The sequence below is a fragment of the Capra hircus genome, chromosome 4, assembly GCF_001704415.2.
Source record: "Capra hircus breed San Clemente chromosome 4, ASM170441v1, whole genome shotgun sequence".
Classification (NCBI taxonomy): Eukaryota; Metazoa; Chordata; class Mammalia; order Artiodactyla; family Bovidae; genus Capra; species Capra hircus.
The window spans coordinates 23,586,739-23,610,022 of record NC_030811.1 but is presented as its reverse complement, the minus strand read 5'-3'; the positions used below and the strand labels follow the sequence as shown (position 1 = coordinate 23,610,022).

The following is a 23,284-nucleotide window of genomic DNA, read 5'->3' as shown; positions in this document are numbered from 1 at the left end:
AACCCACACTTCTGTGCTAGAAGAATATTAGAGTTCCAAGAAGCAGTAAACTTTTATGTGCCTACAAAATATTCCATTTCATTAACATAGTATCCAGGTTGTTGTATTAATATTGGTTTTAATCGTCAGCACAGGCTTAAAACATCAGCAATCTTGTTCTGTTGCCTGGCAAGGCTGAAAATCCAGAATTTCATCAGAATCACTGTTTCCATTTGGCGATGTGTAAAGTAATATTCATTCAGAAGCTATCTTTTGCATAATTACTCTTAAATAGCTAGGGTATAATTGACAGTTCTGTAAATGTAGTTACTTTACGTAACTTGTGCCTCTAGTTAAGACTAAAATACTTACCCTTTTGTCTTTCTGGCATTATTCTTTTGGGAATGGAGTTCGGGGTCAAATCCAAATGATATATAATATAATTTTTTAATGTTCCCAACAGAGAAATGGCAGTCTCTGTCTTTAATTACATGCTATTGAATTTTAACAAATAGTTCTAGGAATGTCTGCCAAAATTTCTACAATCTAGAGCAAGAACATCATGAGAGACTAGACAGCTTACAATTTATTATGTATTATTTTTCCGGAACTACAGAAACATTCATTGTAGTTCTAGTAACACTTTCGTCTTAATGATAGATAAACAGAAACACAGATCCCAGCACAGGGACTGCCTACCGAAGGATCTGAACCCTCAACCTTGAACTACCCTTCCCTCACGCTTCTATTTACACTCTCCACCTCACATCATTTATAGTCAGTCTAGGCAAGGTAGAGACTACATTATGATGAAGTTCTAGAAATAATAATACTAAGAAGAACTAGCAGGCTAGGAGGAGGGATGAGACAGCAGAGATGAACTGGGCCTGATTTAGCCTCCGTGCATCACAGGACCTACTCTGCACGATACCTGGACACAGAGCAGGTGGTCAGCATCTCCGAGACAGGGGATGAACCATACTGAAGCCGTAGAGGGAAAACTATCACAGAGGCTAAACGCAGGAGTGGCTGGCTTAAGGGTAGCTGACTGAGTGGTATATTTCTGACATTGATTTAATTACTTGATTTAATTTTGTGGCAGAGTCTAGGGAAGCCCCTGAATTGAAGTTCAAATAGCTCTAATTTAGAAGCAACATCTTTGGCCTTAAACTGCTGCTGCTACTGCTAAGTCACTTCAGTTGTGTCCGACTCTGTGTGACCCCACAGACGACAGCCCACCAGGCTCCCCCGTCCCTAGGATTCTCCAGGCAAGAACACTGGAGTCGGTTGCCAATTCCCTCTCCAATGCATGAAAGTGAAAAGTGAAAGTGAGGTCGCTCAGTCATGTCCGACTCTTGGCGACCCCATGGACTGCAGCCCACCAGGCTCCTCCGTCCATGGGACTTTTCTGGCAAGAGTACTGGAGTGGGGTGCCATTGCCTTCTCCAAGAAAGGAAATTAACAGTAAATACATATTTGTATGACTATAATTTAACTTTGCAGGAAGTTTATACTCCAAATTTCCACAGGTTCACAATCTAAAGAGCAGGCAAAATGGGCAGGACTGCCGTGGACAGAGTTTCAAGGGTTCTGTCAAGAGATCAACTGGAAGCAATTTTGCAAAGTGGGCCCTTGCAAAGGAAGATGGTGAGGGCAGGAATGCCCAAGTGGCAGTGGGAGTTACCAGGTCACTCCTGAACCCTCCAACCACTTCCCCCATGGTCATCCCACTAGATCTCAGCATCCCCTTGGCTGATCTAGCCTGTCCTTTTGATTTCCAGCTGTTTCTCCCCCCGGTATTTCCAGGTCCTTCATCTTTTCCATCTGTCCTCTCAGAGGATAAGGCCCAATCCACAGATCCTGTACTGTTTCCTTACTGACAGTGTCTCCATCTAAAGCCACACTCACTGTATCCAACACCCAATCATGCTTTATCACTGCTACCCTACTGTAGAATATGATCCACGATTAAGTAAGACTACTGGTGCTTAGCTGATAAAAGAAGTCAAGTACAAATGCTGCTAAGGGAAACATGGCTGAGAATCTGTTATTTGACTCTACTGGGTCTAAACAAGAACTGTAATGCCCACTTCCACCAAAATTCTTCTTAAAAGTCTGGGGGAGTGAAATTGAATAATAGATGTAAGCCTAAGGGAGTCTCATAGATGCTCACTGGTCACACAGGAGAGGCAATCAGTGAAGAGACAGAGAGAGGCCTGGCTGCACTGGCTGGGAAACATTAGCCCAAGTTACCTGATGTCTCTGAGCCCAAAGAACAAAATCAGTAGCTAGTTAGGTGGTGAAGGAAGAAAACACCTTCCCTTGGAGGTCTGTCCTGGAGTTAAATGATTTGTTAAAACATTTTCTGCACTGCCCAGTTTATGATAATCCCTCAATAGATGGTGAAAAGTGTTAGTTGCTTAGTTGTGTCGGATTCTTTGTGACCCCAAGAACTGTAGCCTGCCAGGCTCCTCTGTCCATGGAATTCTCCAGGCAAGAATACTAGAGTGGGTTGCCATTCCCTTTTCCAGAGGATCCACCCAACCCAGGGATCAAACCTAAGACTCCTGCATTGCAGAAAGATTCTTCACCATCTGAGCCACCAGTGTAGCCCCAATAGATGGTAGCTGTTTTAATATGATGCTGATTCTAATGATACTATATTTCTTAGCCAATAGCCTTGGAACAGCAAGGATGTCCAGAGTGCAAAGTACTCATGAACATTTTCACCAAAAGCCAAGTTTGGGGACAACTCATGAAGCTGGGATTCTACTTAGGGCAGGGTTTGTGGATAAAATGGATTACCCCTGCCTCAAGTCACAGAAAAGTAATGGATGAGAACATCACTTAGGCAAAGTGATATACTTTACTTTAAAAGTTTGCCCGAATAGTGGCATCTGCACTGTTTAATTCTATGTAAGTAAGATAGGCTGTTGCATTAATATTAGCAGCTGGCATGGCTGGAGCAGAAGGACCTGGGTCTGAATCTCTGCAAAACCTGCAGGATAAGGTGTAGCTTGGTGGGAAGTGTGAACTAAGTCACCTGGAAGATGTATATCTAAGGTACCTGGGCCAGTCTGAAGATTAAAGCCTTTTACTTGCTGAAAGCTCCTTTATTTGTTTACTCAACAGATCTTTGTCAAACAAACACCTACTACGTGCCAGGCACTGATCACAGAGATCTGGCGTGAAACTACAAGTCGTGAGGGGCAGTGCTGTGGCCACACTATCCTCCCTGGATTCTTGTGTGAGGGTGAATGAGGTTACAGAGAAGGATTGGTGAACTTGTGAGGACACAGACAGTACAATTTTTCTGATCATGGCTAGCAAATCTTACTACTTCCAAAGTCTTTCCGAAGGGGCACAGAAAATTCAAGATCATGAAGAAAGGGAAAACGCTGTTCCTTGTTCCTCCAGCTCTGGGTCTTGGCAAACACTTGTGGGTTAAAGATCCACGGTGGTAATTGAATATTTATGAAATCCAATTCCTCTACTCGATTTAATGAAAAAAGAAGAAAACTTCTATGGGGACTCTGATCCTTGGGGGCATTCTACACGCCTGATTCTTCATATGAAGATGTACGACTCTTGGGTTAATGGGCATGGCTCTGCATCCTGCTGTGAAGATTGAAGGCAAGAGGAGAAGGGGACAACAGAGGATGAGATGGTTGGATGGCATCACCAACTCGATGGACATGAGTTTGAGCAAGCTTTGGGAGTTGGTGAAGGACAGGGAAGCCTGGTGTGCTGCAGTCCATGGAGTTGCAAAGAGTTGGGACACAACTGAGCAACTGAACGTAAGTGTCCTGTAGTGGGAGGGCCCTGATGAAACTGAGCTACTGCGGGCATAGCTTTCTCAAAGACTGTTAGAGAGAACAGAGATTCTGAAGAGTATAGAGTCAGAACACAGAGCCCTCCAGAGGAGCTATAGACTCCCTGGGCCTCTTTCTCCTCTGTGCACTCTTTTACAGCACAGTACACAGGCAGGCAATTCCAGGAGGGTTGCAGGTCCTCAGAAGCCCTCAAATTAGGAACTCTATCAATGAAATTCTATGGCTTCTTGACCTCTACATTCTAGGATGCAATCAGGAAGAACTCAAAAAATGTTAAGCAGTAGCATTAGGCAGAGCAACAGAAAATCTCAGATGGTGGGCTGGGATAAGTTAATGAGTGTTTCTTGAAAAAGAGACTTTATGGTTCAAGTATAATGCTGAAACATGGCATGCAGTATTCTCATCCTGGAAGCTCAGAATGTACACAAACTCAGAGAAGGACTACAGTAAAGAAATCTGTTCTGCTTAGTGAAGCTTAACATTCTTCAAAATTATTTGGCCAAGGAACCCATCCCACTTCCTGACTAACACGTTAATTTTAAAAGTTCTCTAGCACCTACTATGTGCCAGGCACTATTATGGTGATCAAAAAGCAGAAACAGTTCTGGTCTTTATGGAACTTACATATTTAACATGTATTTCCAAAGATTGCCATTGAAGGTAACCAGTTTACTGGGTCTTTATCTGAGCATTTAACCTGATGAATCTCTTCAACCCACAGAATTCCCCTCTAAATCCCTTGATCTTTAGACCTTGAAGGGACGAAAGTAGTGGCTTTCTCCTCACAAAACAGTTCCGCTCTGGAAGAAAGCCTGGCAAAGCCTACATGGGTCCACTATGGCAATCAAAAGCTCTGTAGCAGACGCCAGCGGGTGTTGGTGAGATTGACAAATGTGTGCTCAAATGAATGGTGAATGTCGAGGATTCCCTCAAACCCTACCCCCCCGCCCCCAATTCTGATAAACACTACCAAGGTTAAGCTCCTATCTCAGCTAGTCTCCATGGTCAGGTTAGATTTAAATTCCCTTAATTTCATGTTGTCCTTACCATGCCAATCTGCTTTACATGCCAAGTTCAGATATGGGCACTTTTTATTTGATTTTGTTATGAGATAATATTATTTGCAAATGTTTTATGACCAAATACATCTTTCTTAATGAAGCTAATGTGTTGAGATGTAATGCCTTACAGAGGCACAGCTGGCTCATGGTCTGGACATAAAACTGAGATTCAAGAGCATTTTCCAATACCAGCCCTGCAATTTCCCTTAAAAGAATTAATATTCATGCATTTTAATTTTTCAGTCAGGAAAATAGGGAAATGAGCACTGGCTGGTTTGCCTAAATGGAGTGCATTTGAAATTTATAAACAAACATGGTATCAAGAAGCAAAACAATCACTAATGATGAAACTGGATGCAAAGAAAATTCAAGAGATTTAGCTCATTTTCAATCACATACACAGGAAAAACACAGAAACACACAGGAAACACAGAATGCCTTCCTGGCTGCAACATTCTTATCAACAGCAAGAAAAGATCCCAGAGAAAGGAAAGGGGGTATTAATTGTTTTTCAAAGCAAACAGCCTACTGAGCCTCCCCAGACAGAACAAACAGAAGCTTTAAAAGCAGAATTAATTTTCCCTAGATTTCATCACACTTCATTTCTCTACCTTGTCTTTGCACATTCAAGTGGCACTGAAAAACTGTCATGGTAAACAGAATCTAGTTTACTGTACAGCCTCTCATAGGGTAAAGGAGATATGAAGAGCTGAGAAAGCAGGCAGCCCATACTGTTGGCATCTTAGCACTTATGATCATTACAAGAGCTCACAGAAAGGCAATACTGGGCTTTAACGCTGGAACTGCACATTATCTCTTTCTCAGAGCCCTGGGGCTATCACTACAAAGCACAGTGGTCCATTCTAACCTCTGAATAGAGAAAAGGAAGAGATCATTAAATTATAATTTCCATGCACAATTGCTACAAGTATTTCCTAACCAACAGGATTAATATGAAAGCAAGATCCCAGAATAAAGCTGCTCAGCAGAGAGGATGGCAGTTTAGTGTCTTGTAAATTTGATTTCCCTGAAAGCCCTGACACATCATAATAGTGAAATCCTATTTACTGTAGCAAGCAGGATGGATAATACTATTTAATACCTGGTGTACTTTGTGCCATCAGCTCATAGCTTTGTACTCCACATTCTCATCTTACCTTAAGGTTAATACTTCTTGACAGCCTACATGGTAAATAGAGCCCCAAATTAAGTGCTGATCCCATGATTTGCAAATCTTTCCTCTAAAGTTAGGCACAGAAAAACTGGCTCCAGTTAAAGGGATCATTTTAACAGGATGCACTTTTAACAGCTCATCCCGGAAAAAAAAAATGTAAGTCTCATATCCCTAAAGCCAGATTAAAAAAGCATTTCAAGGTTACCCACGGCACATTTCCCATTAGAAAACTCAGAGAGGTTAACAGAAAAGCCAATGCGTTTGGAGCACTTGTTGAATAATGAATTAAGGATAAGACCCCTACTGTATCAATTTTCTTGCCCCTCGTTCTGTAGAACAAAATTGGGGGGGGGGGTCCACCCTCCTTGCTACTTTTGGAAAGTCTGCAATAATAAACTTCCTTTAGGGATCCCAGTAAAAGCACAGAAGGGTTCAGTCTCTGAACCTAAGTTATAAATAACTGTTTCAATTATATTAACAAGAAGTATAGTGATACTGAGCCTTATTAATTTCTCTACCTAACTGCTAACATCTAAGTAACACTTATTTGAACTATCAATACTTGTTAATGATTTGAAGGAAAAAACTCATTGATTAAATGCTAAACACCACTTCACTGAAATCTCTGTCATTTGTAACAGTAATACAATTAAAAGCGACACTGGTTTCTATGTCTTCAACATACAAACTCTTGGACAAGAGAGCTTCATCTGTTTCTTGCAACTCCTGGAAACTAGAGAAACTGCCCTGGTTTCAAAATGAATGAGGAGGCCAGTACAGAAGTTCCAAGTGTCAATGGAATAATCTCTCTTTCTAGATTGACAAGTGCAAACTAGCATAAACTACCAAGGAATATCTCCCACCAAGTAATGCTTTTAACTATCGAGTTAAACTTGCTATATCTCAGCGCCTGGCCAAAACATACACATAATTCAGTGTATATGACCTACCCATATGACCTTGGATCATGGACAACTGTTTAGAAAGTACCTAAGAGGAAGAATATCAAAGGGCTTTTTTTATCCCTTAAATTGAGTCTAAGTAGTTATTGCCCTACACTCCCCTCAAAAAAGAATCTTCATGTTTTAGGATCGCAGATGCCAGTGATCTGACTGAAATTCCATCCTGTATTAATCCCTTGAAATGGCTGACCCAGCTCCACTCAAAGAAATCTTTTTACAATGACAGATTTCATCTGATAATACAAAAACACCAATAATTTCTTTCCATAAGGAGCACACGGGGCTGGCAATAATCTGTTCTGTTGTCATTTCTCTTTATCATCATTCATGGCATGTTCCCCCTCAAGCTTTGTGGAGAGGAACACAGAAATGAAGGTACCGACTGACAAAGAAGTAGTCAAGCAATCAAAATAGCCAATTAATCATACAGATAAGCCCGACACTGTGATGCAATAGAAGATATGCCACCCACTGTAAGTAAAAGGCTTTGAAAACTTGCTCATTTGATGTAAGCATGACCTTAGAATTTAATTAGCAACTCTCTCCCACAGGTGATGAACTAGTAAAGTACTTTTCTTCTTAATGACAATTTATTTTTCACCATTCTCTTTGCATCACTCTCTTTCACTCAGCTTGTACAATTCCCTCTCCTTAATTGTATGGGGCTGACGGCAGTGTGTATGCAAATTGTTGCCAAAATCCAGAGGAACCCGCAAACTGGAAACAATACAAACCACACTACCCCGTTGATCTGAACACTGTAATGGTACCCAACTAAGCTCTCTGATCTCCCTCGGCTACTAGAGCCACTAGGGCTTTTACAGCTCTCTTCATGCTGTGCAAACCCCACCATTCTTAGGAACACCAAGAGCAAAGTGGATTACATGGAGCAACTCAATTCAAGAAGTTAGACATGCAAGACACACTCATCATCAAAGAACACACATCTCTAGATATCCTGGGAGAGGGAGGGAGGGGTCCTTCATCCCAGAAGATCCTGGAAGAAACTGGACTCTGTCCTTTTGTTCCATGGACTTAGTCCTGCCTCTCCATTCCTTTCCAGAGGGCTAACAGACTATGGCAAAATACACATTCTTCTGAAGAATATCCAGGCAACGGATGTTTCAGGAGCAGGCAAATTCAGAGTTTCATGAAATAACCATCAAACAGCTGATAAAACAGAAAATTTGTTTTCATCCTAGAGATGGAATGAGATTATCCTGTAGCGACATTGTGAACCTATGAATGAATGGGATGCCCCAAAGACATTTCTAAACTGCGTGAATGACTATGAATTTCTTCCTTCAAAGTAACAAGCAGCACAACTAGATATTAAAGTAATTCTTGGGGGTGGCATGCCACAGTTGCTAAGTAATATGACCTTGCTGCTGCCCTTTTGGTCAAATTTCCCCAGGAAGTACCAGATCCTGGGTGGGTGGGGGGGAATTAAGCATTTTGAATGCTAAACACTTCCAGGTTATACGGTAACACTGATCAAGTTTTCACATCAGGACCTAAAACACTGTATTAGAAGCCAGAAGGAGTTAAGTTACTACCCACAGAAGTAACAAAGCAATCAGCAGGATTTAACTTCTAAAGTGCAGGCCTGACAAACATTAAAGACGGTACTGGACAACGGCTAACAGCTCGGATGTTGGACCTGGTTCAAGTTCAGGTCACATTTTGACTGTACGTGTGCTTGTGCGCCCTGTCGCATCAGTCCTGTGTGACTCTTTTTGACCCCATGGACTGAGCAGCCCACCAGGCCCCTCTGTCCAGGGGACTCTCCAGGCAAGAAGACTGGAGTGGGTAGCCATTTTGTTCTCCAGGGAATCCTCCAACCCAGGGGCTGAACCCGTGTCTCCTGAGGTTCCTTCACTGCAGATAGGTTTTTTCTCGCTGAGCCACCTGGGAAGCCCTTTGTCTGTATATTCTCGGGCAAATCACTTGAACCTGTAGTATCTCCACCTAAAAACAACAGGGGTGACAGCCTCCTACGGTTGTTTATGAGAATAAAATGATATAATCCATGCAAAGTGCCCAGCACAACATAAATACTCAAAAGATGTTATTCTTAGCTATGAGGATGATGAAGATGCTATACACATCCAGATATTCAAAGTTAAACTTGATATTTTCACAGGACAGATTTAGATTATTAATTTAACTAATGAAAAAGAAACTAAATATTTTGCAAATACTTACAAACTGTACATGAATGGCTTGGATCTAACCTTATGGCATAAACTTAGGAACTGCAGGATTTACTCACTGCGTGTGAGTTGTGGAAAAGACAGAAATAAGAAAATGATTTTATCCTTAAGGTGCTAAGCAGATAAACACAGGTAACTAATCACAGTCAGCATAAACATGGCACATTAAGAGAGACATATAAAGCATTATGGAGAATTACCTGAGGGACTGACAAGTGGAAGTGGCTCAGTCGTGTCTGACTCTTTGCAACCCCATGGACCGTAGCCTGCCAGCCTCTGCTGTCCATGCGGTTCTCCAGGCAAGAAGACTGGAGTGAGTTGCCATTCCCTTCTCCAGGGGATCTTCCCAACCCAGGGATGGAACCCAGGTCTCCTGCTTTGCAGGTGGATTCTTCACCGTGTGAGCCACCAGAGAAGCCCCATAGGGACTGGCAAAGTGTCTTAAAAACATTTAAGAACATTTTCCTCGAAAGCTGCCCTGTGATTCCTTTCATCAGTCACTGATCAGGAATTAATTCTCTCAAGCTTCTTATATCCACCAATGGGAATTGATACTCAAGCTTTTTTTCAGTTAGGGCATACCTACATGAGGTAAGAAAGAGCTTAACAAATATAAGCAGCTGCTGCTAAGTTGCTTCACTCGTGTCTGACTCTATGCAACCCCACAGATGGCAGCCCACCAGGCTCCCCCCACCCCTGGGATTCTCCAGGCAAGAATACTGGAGTGGGTTGCCATTTCCTTCTCCAATGCATGAAAGTGAAAAGTGAAAGCGAAGTCGCTCAGTTGTGTCCAACTCCTAGTGACCCCATGGACTGCAGCCTACCAGGTTCCTCTATCCATAGGATTTTCCAGGCAAGAGTACTCAAGTGGGTTGCCATTGCCTTCTCCAAAATATAAGCTAATGCCCCTTAAAGAATATGTATTTTTGGGATTTCCCTGGTGGTCCAGTGGCTAGGGCTCTGCACTCCCAATGCAGGGGGCCCAGGGTTCAATGCCTGGTCAGGGCAGTGGATCCCACATGCTGCAATGAAGATCAAAGATCCAGGGTGCCACAGCTAAGGCTCGGTGCAGCCAAAGAAATAAATATTTTTTATAAAAAGAATATTTTCCACTGTGTCAAGATACTAAAAATCATAAAATTACTTTCGTGGTATTCAACCTCCTGGTGTCTTCTGTCCATTTCTGTAATATCTTATTTTTGTTTATTACTGCCATTTCTAAAAGTAGCTAAGCTGAATTTTTCCCAGTTGGATTTCACCTTGGAATATTTGACAGACATTTAGGTGTGCAAAGATGAAGCACTTTCTAAACTTAATGCAGAAGATTATAAGGAGGATTTTCTTGTGATGACTGAAAAAAGCACAATGTCTAACCATTTCTGTTAGAAATTCTGCACACTTTGTATTAAAAGATGTAAAATGCGGAATCCAGCAGTGGCTAATGTAAGGAAAAATGGTTGTGGTATTACATAAGTTGCAGAATCATTTAACCAACTATGAAATCCAGGTTCCTGTTTAAAAATGTAAGTTTAGAAGTGGATACAAGTACTTATTTTTCTCTTGTTTTAACTAGGTGAACTGGTGAAACCATCAACTGAATACTAGGTGGTCTTATTAATGAAGAGGGGACATGGTATCTTGTACAGTCATTCCCAGGACAACTTCTAAGACCACCATACCATCTGCCTGTCAGCTACATTAGCAGCCACAGTCATTGTGTACATTATCACTTTTTAAAAATTTATTTATTTTTTAATGACGGACAATTGCTTTACAGAATTTTGCTGTTTTCTGTCAAATCTCAACATGAATCAGCCATAGGTATACCCCTCCCTTTTGAACCTCCCAGCCCCCATCTCCCTCCCCATCCCACCGCTCTAGGTTGGTAAAGAGCCCCTGTTTGAGTTCCCTGAGACATACAGCAAATTTTACATATGGTAATGTAAGTTTCCATGGTATTCTCTCCATAAATTTCATCCTCTCCTCCCCTCTCCCCATGTCCATAAGTCTGTTCTCTGTGTCTGTTTCTCCACTGCTGCCCTGTAAATAAGTTCTTCAGTACCATTTTTTCTAGATTCTGTATATATGTGTTAGAATATGGTTATTTATCTTTCTCTTTCGGACTCACTTCACTCTGTATAAAAGGTTCTAGGTTCATCCACCTCATCAGAACGGACTCAAACGTGTTCCTTTTTATGGCTGAGTGATATTCCATTGTGTGTATGTACCACAACGATTTGCATTTCTTTAATAATGAGCAATGTTGAACATCTTTTCATGTTTTTGTTAACCATCTGTACATTATCACTTTTTGATGACTCATAATCTTATTACTCAGCTATTCATTTTCATTGACTTGATGCAAATTTCATGATGCAACTACAGCATGATATCCCTAAGTTATTTTAATATCTCATTGTGCTTCTTTTAGAGTAGAAATTTATGGTCATTTGAGAATATGAACCCAAGTCTACTGAGCATTTGAAAACACAAGCAGTTCTGTAATACAGCTTGGGATGTCTCTAGATTCTACTTTAATACACTCCTTATCAATTAGACATTCCCTTGTGTGAATGGAGCTTTCTCCTCCCTAGTATTCATATCAGCTGGTTCCCCAGACATCTGAGATAATTTCTGCCTTTCTTCAACTCGGGAGGAGTAATAAGTGTAATTTAACTCTACATTAATTTCACCCTTCTTAGAACCAATAGGCAAAGGTATCAACTCTTCACTGACAAAGAAAGTCAAAGCCATTTTTAAGTTTTTCAAATACTTGTTTCACTGCAAATGTTGCCAGCTTTATCAAAGCTGACATGGATGTGAAGCAAACTTTTTAAGAATGTTGTATGTGGTGGAAACTTAGTTGCTAAGTGGTCTGACTCTGCAACCTCATGGACTGGAGACTACCAGTCTCCTGTGATCCATGGAATTCTCCACACAAGAATACTGGAGTGGATTGCCTTGTCCTTCTCCAGGGGATCTTTCCAACCCAGTAATCAAACCCATTTCTCTTATGTCTCCTGTACTGACAGCAGGGTTCTTTACCACTAGCACCATCTTTAATTGGCCAAGAGTAAATCCATCCTCTCAGTGCCTCAAACCAATCACTGAATATCTCTAGGAAACTGGTGATTTATGAGAAATGGGCAAATATTTATCAGTGCCTTTTCTTGTACGTAACAGTGATCGATGAGAACTTCAAAACATACCTAGCACAGTAATACTTGAAGGCAAAGAAAATTATCATTGGGTGGGGGAAAAGCAGGTTCCTGGTTAACCACCTGAAAAACTTTCACTCACTCATTTGATTCAGATAATATTTACTCATTACATCAGAAACAGTGTTTGGGATAGAAGTAAAAGAAGAGCTACACTGACTGAATGGTTACTCTGTCCTGGACAGTCTTACAGGTAATTTATGAGGATTATCTCATTTTACAAATTAGCGAGGTAGGTACTACAAAATCCTCAGTTTATAGCTGAGGAAACCTAAAGTTTACATATGATACTCTAAGATAGGGCTTCCCTCATAGCTCAGCTGGTAAAGAATCTGCCTGCAATGAAGGAGACCTGGGTTAAATTCCTGGGTTGGGAAGATCCCTTGGAGAAGGAAATGGCAACCCACTCCAGTATTCTTGCCTGGAGAATCCCATGGACAGAGGAGCCTGACAGGGTATAGCCCATGGGATCACAAAGAGGTTTGGACACAACTTAGTGACTAAACCACGAACATCACTCCAAGATAGGCAGCAGGTAAATGCCAGTTCAGGGCCTTGAATCTAAAACCCCAGATGTCAGAACCCATGCACTAAATCAGTCCTCTGCAAACCATAGCTCAAGGGTCATTTCTCATTGGCAAAAATGTGTTTATTGCAATGGTTCCTATTTTGATTAATAAAGATATATTTGAGCCTAGTTATGATTTAAAATTTCACAGTCCAAAACTGTAGTTACTTTTGCATCAACCTAATAAGTCCCTCTTGCTTCAGTTCTTACTGAAGACAGCAACTCACAAGCCATCTAGCCTCTCCAAACACGTCAAGCACAACCCTGCTTCAGGGCTTGGTCCTGGCCTGCTTCCCACACCCAGATACCTCTTAGAAAGGTCCTTTACCCAGCGCCACACCTACATTCCTAGGCCCTGGGACTCCTCTTTCCATTTCACTGTTTGCATGTTATTATAATCTGCCATTCAACATGCTGACAGGGTTTTAATGAATTTAAGCTCCACAAGGGCAGCAGTTTAACTTACTTTCTTCATTAGCTTCTCTCTGGCAGCATCAGGGCCTGACATATACAAGACTGACATATACACACATCTGCTGAAACAATGAGAAAATGGTCCCTACATTCAAGAAGTACTAAGTTCAATGACATAGAGAGAGGTGAAGACAACATACAAATATTTGTACTGAATGGAGTTTGATTGTCTATTTCTTAGTTTCTACTTTTTTACTAAACATGCTATTCCAAATCAAATTTGGAGGTCTCAGTCAAAGCAAAGAGAAAACTAGCTTTGCAACCTCATGGTCTAGGTATGAAATTATCCTAGACAATAAAATATTTCATTGAACAGGGGCACTGATTGGGTCCCCAAACTTCCAAGCTTAAGCCCACTGCCTCCTCCTGTTTCCACCTCAATTTCCTCGAGTCTTTGTCAAATTCTATAGAAATGGAGACCAGAGGTACTTCCTCCTCTCTCCATCCTAACTCTTCTCCTGAGTCCTATTATTCAGCTCCTGTCCACCAGTTTTGAAAAAGACATTCATTTCTTGGCCACAAGTACAGTGAAAGTGAGCTTTCACAAAGACAGTTTATCCTTCAAAACATTTCCGCTTCTAAGAACGTGCTCAAGTTTAGTCAATGTCTGGGAGAGCCCAGAATAGCACTCTTCTGCTTGACCTGGAGACAATGCAGCTTCTAAACATATAGTGGAAAATATTTGGGGGGAGTTCCTGAGTAGTAAAATGTTATCAATGAACCAGTAACACAACAATACTCAAAACTACCAAAGTAGAAATGACATTATCTTCGATAATTATCGGCCTGGTGGGCTTCTTTACTTCCTGGCCACTCTTAAACCAGGAAAAAGTGGTTACAGTTCTAATGTATTGATTTTTAAATACACCCATGGGAACACTGCAGATGTGGTTAAGAGAAGAGAATCACTGACAAGTAACAGCCATACCCTCTCCTCCAGTCTAGCCAGCTGCTCTTTGTAGAATGCATCCTGCTTCTTTATCACCCGATCTTTCTCTTCCAGCTGCTTAGCCTAAAAAAAGAAATGAAAAATATACTATATTAAGAAAAAGCAGTAACAGCAAAGCAAAAGTTAAGTATAAATTCCATTAGAAATACGTATACAAAGAGGAAGTTTTTTGCAGGCTAGTAGGTCTCTGCCATAGAAAAAACATTCATAAGATGATGATTGCTGTATTTAAAAGTAAAGAATGGGCCTGCATTGTAATTTTTTAAACTGTAACAGCTGTGTCCTACTTTGTCCAAATGTTTCTGATAATGTCAGAATACAGCACAGACAGTTTCCTTTAACTTCTCTTTTGAAGAGTAATTTCAAGGATTAATATTTTGCTTAATAAAACTTTGATTTTTATCCCATGCAAAAGACACATAGTTATTAACCTTTCTTGAGCAATAAAAAATGCCTATATAACATTTTGTACATAAACCTTACATACGAGAACCCTTAAAACACCCAGTGAAACCAGCATATAAATAAATGTATTGGTCTACTTCCTTTTTAATGGCATAGTTGTCTTTGGCAAAAAGGGCAAAAACCATTCTAATTCTTTATTTGAATAATTTTAAGTAACTAAAAGTAAAATAATAAAAGTAATTTTATAACTGTTAACTAATTTATCTTTTTTATGAAATTAAAAATCAAGCAATAAAATCTTTATCCTTGAAAAAAATAATGCTTTCTTATGAATGTTTTTGAAGCTAAATTAAAAATGCATTTCTTTGAAATCTTGCCATTTGGGACAAAGCGGATGGACTGAGAGGGTATTATGGTAAGTAAAATAAGGCAGATAGAGAAAGGCAAAGACTGTATGATTTCACTATATGTGAAATCTAAAAAATCAAAACAAATGAACAAATATAGCCAAAGAGAAACAGAGTCATAGATATAGGAAGAAACAGGTGGCTGTCAGAGAGGAGGTACCTGGGGGAAGAGATAAGCGAGAGTGATTAAGAGATACAAACTTCCAGTTACAAAATGAATGATTCACAAATGAGAAATGTACTACAGTCGGGAGATGTAGTCTGTAAGTCTATAATTATGTACCATATCTCTGCATGGTGACAGATGGCAACCAGACTTATTATGACCACCATTTTCCAATATACAGAAATATCAAATCACAATGGTGTACACCAAGAACTAACATAGTACTTCAGGTCAATTATACTTCAAAAACAAGACAAATGAAAACACTCAGAGAAAAACAGATCTTATTTGTAGCTACCAGAGGTGAGGGGAAGAGAGAGGGGTAAACAGATGAGGGTGGTCAAAAGATAAAAATTTCCAGTTATAAGATAAATTAACATTAGGAATGTAATGTCCAACATGGTAAGATCATTAATACTGTTCTACCTTATAAAGATCATAAGAGAGTAAATCCTATGAGTTCCCATCACAAGGGAAAACACATTTTTCTACTTCTTTAATGTTGTGTCTATATGAGATGCGGAGAAGGCAACGGCACCCCACTCCAGTACTCCTGCATGGGTATTTACTAAACTTATTGTGGTCATCACTGCAGGAGGTATGTAGGTCAAATCATTGTTCTGCTGTACACCTCACACTTACACAGTGCTGTACGCCAATCATATCTCAATAAAACTGGGGGAGGGACAATGAAAAATGCATTTCTTAAACTGCTGCTTCTATTTTTATTATATTTAAATGACCTTTACTTCTGACAACAAACCTGCCTACATCACCCATGTTAGAAAAGTTTTTAACATACTTTTGGTCAATGAATGTTGAACACAAGCCCGACTAGAAATTTTAAGAAATAATCAAAATACATATTTTGGCATTCCCACTCTTTTGCCGTGCAATGTGATCAAGGTTCCCCTGGCTCAACCAGTGTAAGGGAGACTGTCGCTACACGCTTAGCTTGGGTGAGCTCATTTGCACGTTTGTTGTAGGTAACTGTTTTGCTACTTACTTTGACTTCAATATCCTGTGGCATGTAAAAAACAGAGAAATAGTTATTTACTAGGAGAAACACTTTTTCCCCTCATGTCAACCAAGAAATCAGATGGATAGTATTTACCTAAAATGCAAGCCAAAGGCAACAATGGGAAAAAAAATAAGAGGACTTGCTTAACTTGACACATGTTTGAATATTATTGCACTATTAAATACTGTTTGAATAGAAGATTTCAATGAAAAGTTCATGCTGCTTGAAAGTGTAAGAGTAATTTAAAAATCAAATAATGAATTAAATAAAAAATACACACATATGCAAGCACATAATCTATGGCTCCTTGACATAAGAGTAAAAACCTCACTAGTCTAACAGGAGTATAAGAGGAGTAGTAATAATGGAGTAGTAAACAGGGTCAGACTTTACTTTTTTGGGCTCCAGAATCACTGCAGATGGTAACTGCAGCCATGAAATTAAAAGACGCTTACTCCTTGGAAGAAAAGTTATGACCAACCTAGACAGCATGTTGAAAAGCAGGGACATTACTTTGCCAAAAGAGGTCCGTCTAGTCAAGGCTATGGTTTTTCCTATGATCATGTATGGATGTGAGAGTTGGACTGTGAAAAAGGCTGAGCGCCGAAGAATTGATGCTTTTGAACTGTGGTGTTGGAGAAGACTCTTGAGAGTCCCTTGGACTGCAAGGAGATCCAACCAGTCCATTCTGAAGGAGATCAGCCCTGGGGTTTCTTTGGAAGGAATGATGCTAAAGCTGAAACTCCAGTACTTCGGCCACCTCATGGGAAGAGTTGACTCATTGGAAAAGACTTTGATGCTGGGAGGAATTGGGGGCAGGAGGAGGGATTGGGAACTGAGGATGAGATGGCTGGATGGCATCACGGACTCGATGGACGTGAGTATGAATGAACTCCGGGAGCTGGTGATGGACAGGGAGGCTTGGCGTGCTGCGATTCATGGGGTCGCAAAGAGTCGGACACGATTGAGGGACTGAACTGAACTGAACTGAACGGAGTAAGTAACAGAGTAATAATGAAGTAGCAGCAATGGAGAAAGAATTTTTGATAAAATTATGTGTGAAGAAAATATGCAAGACTATATGATCTAGAGGAAAGATCTGTCTAAATTCAACACATACCCCCGCAAATATAAAGGAAATGCAGAAGGATGGATTTATGAGAACCTCCATAAGATAAAAAAACATTAAACAAAATGAACAAGCAAATGGAAAGAAATACTATCTCCTAACAGTGAAATTAGTATTGCTCACATAAAGAGCACTTAAAAAATAAGCTCTCCATCCCCAAAAAGAGTCAAGAGAAAAACATCCAAGTAACATAGACTAGCAATTTGCACAAAAATGTACATAACACGTTTTTAAAAACCCACAAGAAGTCAAAAATGAAAATTAAAATAACAAAACTCCATAATTCATCTATCAGATTTAAAAATATAAAGTAAAAATAATACTGCCCAAGACGCATGAAAAACATGCTCTTCAAGACACTGTTCGTCAGGATATAAACTGGCATAAGCATTTTAAAAGTCAGTTTGACAAAATGTAAATAAGTCTGAAAGCCGTACATATGCACTGAGCTCTAAGCACTCTACTTTTAGGACTTAAGTAATTATGGCAATATGCAAAGATATTCATGATAAGATTAATTAGAATTGCAAAGAAACAGAAACAAAAACCGATCTAACGGTTAAATTAAAATACACTCAAAATACACTAAGTAAAATAAGGAAAAGACTATAAACAGAAAGGGGAGTATGATCTCTTTTTGTGTAGGGAAGAAGAAATAAAAGACCAGAAGGATATTCAATAAAATGTCAACAGAGGTTGTAGCAGGGTGGTAAGCTTATGGAGGGTTTCTAATTATTTTCTTTTTTATGTTTTCCACATTAGAAATAAACACACTTTGCAGTCAAAAGACAAAGGAGAGAAATTTCTGAGGTGAGGAAATGATTCTCCTTCTTGATTATGGTAGTTAGAGAAGCGCATGCATTTGTCAAAACTCACACAACAGTGTATCACAAAAGAGTGCATTTAACAAGATAAAAGTCTTAAGTTGATCCAAATAAAGCACATTAAAACTTATGAGATTAATTATATATATATATCTTTACTAATGTTAATTTGCTTATCAGCTAGCTAATTTCACTTCTAGGCATTTATTTCTAAGAAATAGTAAGAAAAGCACACAAAAATTTATATCTAAGAAAACGCTGCTAACATTATTTAAAGCAACAAAAAACTGGGAACAACAGACAGAGGTTTGTGTAAATAAGATATGGTCCAACAACAAGCTCTTTATTATAAAGACTTGAGTCTGGCCATAATGATCAAACATTGAGAGCCATTAAAAAATACTGCTTTAATAGAATAATTGATTTCTTTAACTCAAAATATTAAGGGGAGGGGGATGGTCACAAATTAACATGTACACTAAATTACTAATTTTGGTTAAGAAAAGGGGGTGGGGGGGGCAGAAGGGAAGGACAGGAAGAACTCAGTACCTGATTATGTAGACCCAGAAAAAGTGTAATAAATGCTGAGATGTTAACACTAGATATGATATGCACAGCGGGATAGGTTTCTTACTTAGACTATTCTCTATTTTCCAAAATCTCTGTAACAAAGTTGTATTTCTTTAATCAAAAAACCTTTAAACATTATTATCACATACATTTATCCGTGATTATCAGATGGAAATATAACATGGTACAAAAAACAAAAGAGTGACTGATTAAGTGGCTGTACTAACAAACAAAAAAATGTAACAACTTGAACAGTTATTTATAGCATGGAAAATTATTTTCCCTAGTAAATGCTTAATGTATAAGGACTTGATCATCTCTCCATTCAATGCATGACATTACCAATCATGGTTCTTAAACCATTTACACTGAACAATGTTGCTTTTGTTCACATAGTGCTGCACACTGAGATTTCTTTTTTAAGAAAAAAAAAAGTAATAGATATTCTATTATGGCTATTTAGAAAACAATAAGAATTCAGTATCACAAGTATATAGCTTCGGCCTAAAAGAGACTACACTAACCACCAAATTTAATTTTGAAAGGTTGATTACCACCTGAATAAAAGATATGCAGAAACTCCCACATTGTAAGGTGTGATCCTTGGAATTTTGTTAAAGAAACACATCAAAAGGTGAGATATGCACACTAAAGATGATTCACCTCCAAAGGCCTGAAAACACCCAGCCACAGGCTGACAACACAGGTCCTGTCAACAGAATCAATAGCCCGAGGTCTGCTGGGGAGAAGAACAGAGCCAGAAACACAGCCACACCACTTCAATGGCACATTGCTTTGAAACAGTTAATGTGAGGCTGGGAGAGAAAGTCACACAGTGTGAACCTGGAAACTTAAATAAGCCTGGGATACGCTGGCTAAACTAATAGCTGCCGAGGATGAAGAGTCACACGCGACTTAAGAAAAAGCGGTAAGCCAACTGCAGGGAATGAAACTTCCACATAGAACTGTCTGACTGATATGGAATCACTGTAAACGAACAAATGACAACGAAGAGGACCACACGTTACTCACTGTCACAGGAGAATCGTTTCTTAGGGGAAAAAACAGATATAAAAGGTTTCCCCCCACCGTCTCTGGTTCGCTATTCCTTCTCAAGAAGTGATGTGTACTGATTAGTCTTCAGATTCTGTTAGATTTTGGATAATGTGATTGGGCTTGAAAACATGACAGAAAGCACCTAAATGGATCATTATGGAAAACTGGAGTGTGCCACATACAAGAGAAAGAAAACAAGGAAATCGAATTTTAAGAAACCCAACGCATAAACATTTTGATGTTTGCACTCAGTGCCGGTAGCCAGATTCAAAACGAAGTATACAACACGTACGTATTTCCTTAAAGTCTTTCCTCGTTTCAGAAGAGACCTGAAGCTGTTAACAACAAACGATACAGTAAGTTAAGAGAAGTAAAAACTGGGATTCTGCCTGTGACATAAAGGTAGTTTCCCATGTACCTTTCCATGTATGTTCCTAGAGAAACCTTCACACTGACAGATTCTTGGCATGGCAGCTCGGCCCTCTTAGGCCTGGCTGCTCCGGGAAGACTGAGATGAGGAACAAAGCACACAGCACTGGAAACGCAGTGACATCACAATCACTGAGCTCAGAGGAAGTACTGTTACTTCACACATCAAGTACCAGACTTGTAAGGGGAGAGCTGGTACTATGGGAAAGCTTATATATTTTAAAGGACAAAGTTCTTTAAAGGCCAGGGTTCAATTTCAATACCTCAAGGTAGAAAACAAAGCAAGTAGCAGCTCAATTTTCCATGGGATGATGTTATGAAGATAGAAATTACTAAAACTGAGAAAAGGCAACAATTCTAAATCAATCTAAACAGAAATCCCCATAACTACATTTCTTATCGTTTTAAATCTTCTAAGAAATCTGATGCTTTTGAACTGTGGTGCTGGAAGAAGACTCTTGAGAGTCCTCTGGACTACTAGGAGATCTAACCAGTCTATCCTAAAGGAGATCAGTCCTGAGTATTCATTGGAAGGACTGATGCTGAAGCTGCAACTCCAATACTTTGGCCACCTGATGCAAAAAACTGACTCACTGGAAAAGACCCTGATGCTGGGAAAGATTGAAGGTGGGAGGACAAGGGGATGACAAAAGTTGAGATGGTTAGATGGCATCACTGACTCGATGGACATGAGTTTGAATAAACTCCGGGAGTTGGTGATGGCCGGGAAAGTCTGGCGTGCTGCAGTCCATGAGCTCGCAAAGAGTCGGACGTGACTGAGTGACTGAACTGAACAAATCTGAAACACACATATAATGAACTGGGAAAGATTAAATCTTTCCCAATCATAAGGATAATCTGCGGTAGGCAAAAACCAATCTATACATCTATCAGCTCACACAGGCAAGTAAGGACAGGGAAAGGAGCTTTCTTCCACGTTAGACCTACATCAAGCATGATACACAGGAAAATAAAACTACATGCTGACGCTAAGAGACAAAAAAAATGGAAACATCTGAAGCGGCTGAACCATAACCTTATAAAGTAATATTACATTTAGAAACTGTAGAACATGATCACTGTGAATATCAATTAGCCGTAACAAAATAATTAAAGTGGCCATGTATTCAATTAGCTGAATACTAGACTTTTGTTACAAATGAGAAATTACATAGGGTTCACTGAGCTTTTATCAAGTGGCATTAATAAACAAAGAGTTATACTTAAAGCCCTGGTTTCCAAACCACAGCAGGAGGTGACCTTCAAAAGGGTAAGCCGTGCAAGTGACTCTGAACAACGTCCAAGCTATTATCAACTTGAGCATATCTTTCAGCGACTACTGAGGCACGACACATAAGCTATGAGCAAACCCCAGCCTGAAATGTTACATTCACTAACACAGTAAGAGCTGATGGAGGTTGAGTACAGACCAAGGGACGAAAGGCAAAGACCATTCTTCCCACAGACGTCTTGACCCCAAGTTCGGAAGTCATACTCAATCTCCCTGGATTTGATGAAATCCACTTGTTTCTGTTTGTTTTCTCTTCCCCAAAGGACCCTGCTCTACATGTCATACTGTCAACTTACTAAAAGCAGCCTACTGAATGTGTTCCCCTGTCTTTTGGGAGCGTATCTGCCTATTCTCTTGAAAAGAACAAAGGCAAAGATAAGTGGTCTTTCAAATTAAAAAGTAAACTAACAATGAAGTGAGGAGGTTGTTAGCTACATACATTTAGAACAGAAAGCACCCTAGTAGCACTTTGCTTTAAATTTTTCCAGTAGTTCTCTCATAACATTTGTGCAGATCATGCTACTTGACAGAAGCAGTGGCATTAAGTGCTAGATGAAATCACAAACAATTTTACAAGCTTTCTTCTATAGTTTTAGAGAGGAGGAAAAAAACATTTTTAAATCACAGATTTACTTCCTCAGCTTTCCAGTGTAAGTCAGAACTTACCAGCACTATGACATACTTGGAAATCCACTTGGTGAGGGGTCAGGAGACCAGGACATCCATTCGAGCTCAGCTACATCACCAGGTGACCAGGCACTGACCCAGTCCAGACCCCTATCAAGTTTTAAAACACCTTCTGAATGTTCTTCCTTCATGTGGTTCTTGCCATGTCATACCCTTGCCCTTGCTGCCTCTCACACTTTTACACCTAATAAAACTTTCCACGTGTGTCTCAGGGCACATATTTTTGACTTTATCTTGTATTATACATGTTCACTTACCCACTGTTCCTATTGTCAACCTCAGACTTTCTAAGACAAGAAAAGAGACTTACTCCTCTATCTTCCACAAGGGAAACACTCAGGACATGGTAGCTAAGATGAAATTAAGTGCATTGAGGGGAAGAGTTTGTAGGAGGTGAGTAGACACAGCTTCTGGGAAACAAATCTGTTGCAGCATGTGACATTACTTCAGAGTACGAGAGCACCCTCAGTGGGATGGTATGTGTGCACATCACTTAGATGAAGCTCTGAACTCAGTGCTGCTGGCGTATTAGTCAACAATGCACAATCCAGAAGCGATCAGCAGGTAGTATTCTTATCAAAAATTCCACAATTTGGAAGCTTAAAACATTAGATATGGCTGCAACCAGGGCTTCACCTATCCATATCTTGATCAAAAGTGATGCCTTGCTAGTTAGCACAGTGACTGTTGGAAATGAGATTTTATTAGAGAAAATGGTTCATTAACTAGCATGATAAATATCAGATGTTCTATTGGTAAAATGAAAACTATCAAAAAGATGTAAGGGTTAGTGAATGTATATAAAGATATTTCTATATCTGTTGTACGAACAAGTTATGAGAACATGAGTTATGAGAACAAGGCCAGT

General features: G+C 39.8%; 1 protein-coding gene across 1 annotated transcript in view; it reads right to left on the bottom strand.

The window, feature by feature from the left end:
• The window catches only part of CHCHD3 (coiled-coil-helix-coiled-coil-helix domain containing 3), a 282,198-nt gene that overhangs the window by 87,212 nt on the left and 171,702 nt on the right, over window positions 1-23,284 (bottom strand). Inside the window, exon 5 of the mRNA XM_005679482.2 lies at window positions 14,411-14,494. Within this exon, the coding sequence (XP_005679539.2) occupies window positions 14,411-14,494 (84 nt within the window). The remainder of the gene's footprint in view (window positions 1-14,410; window positions 14,495-23,284) is intronic.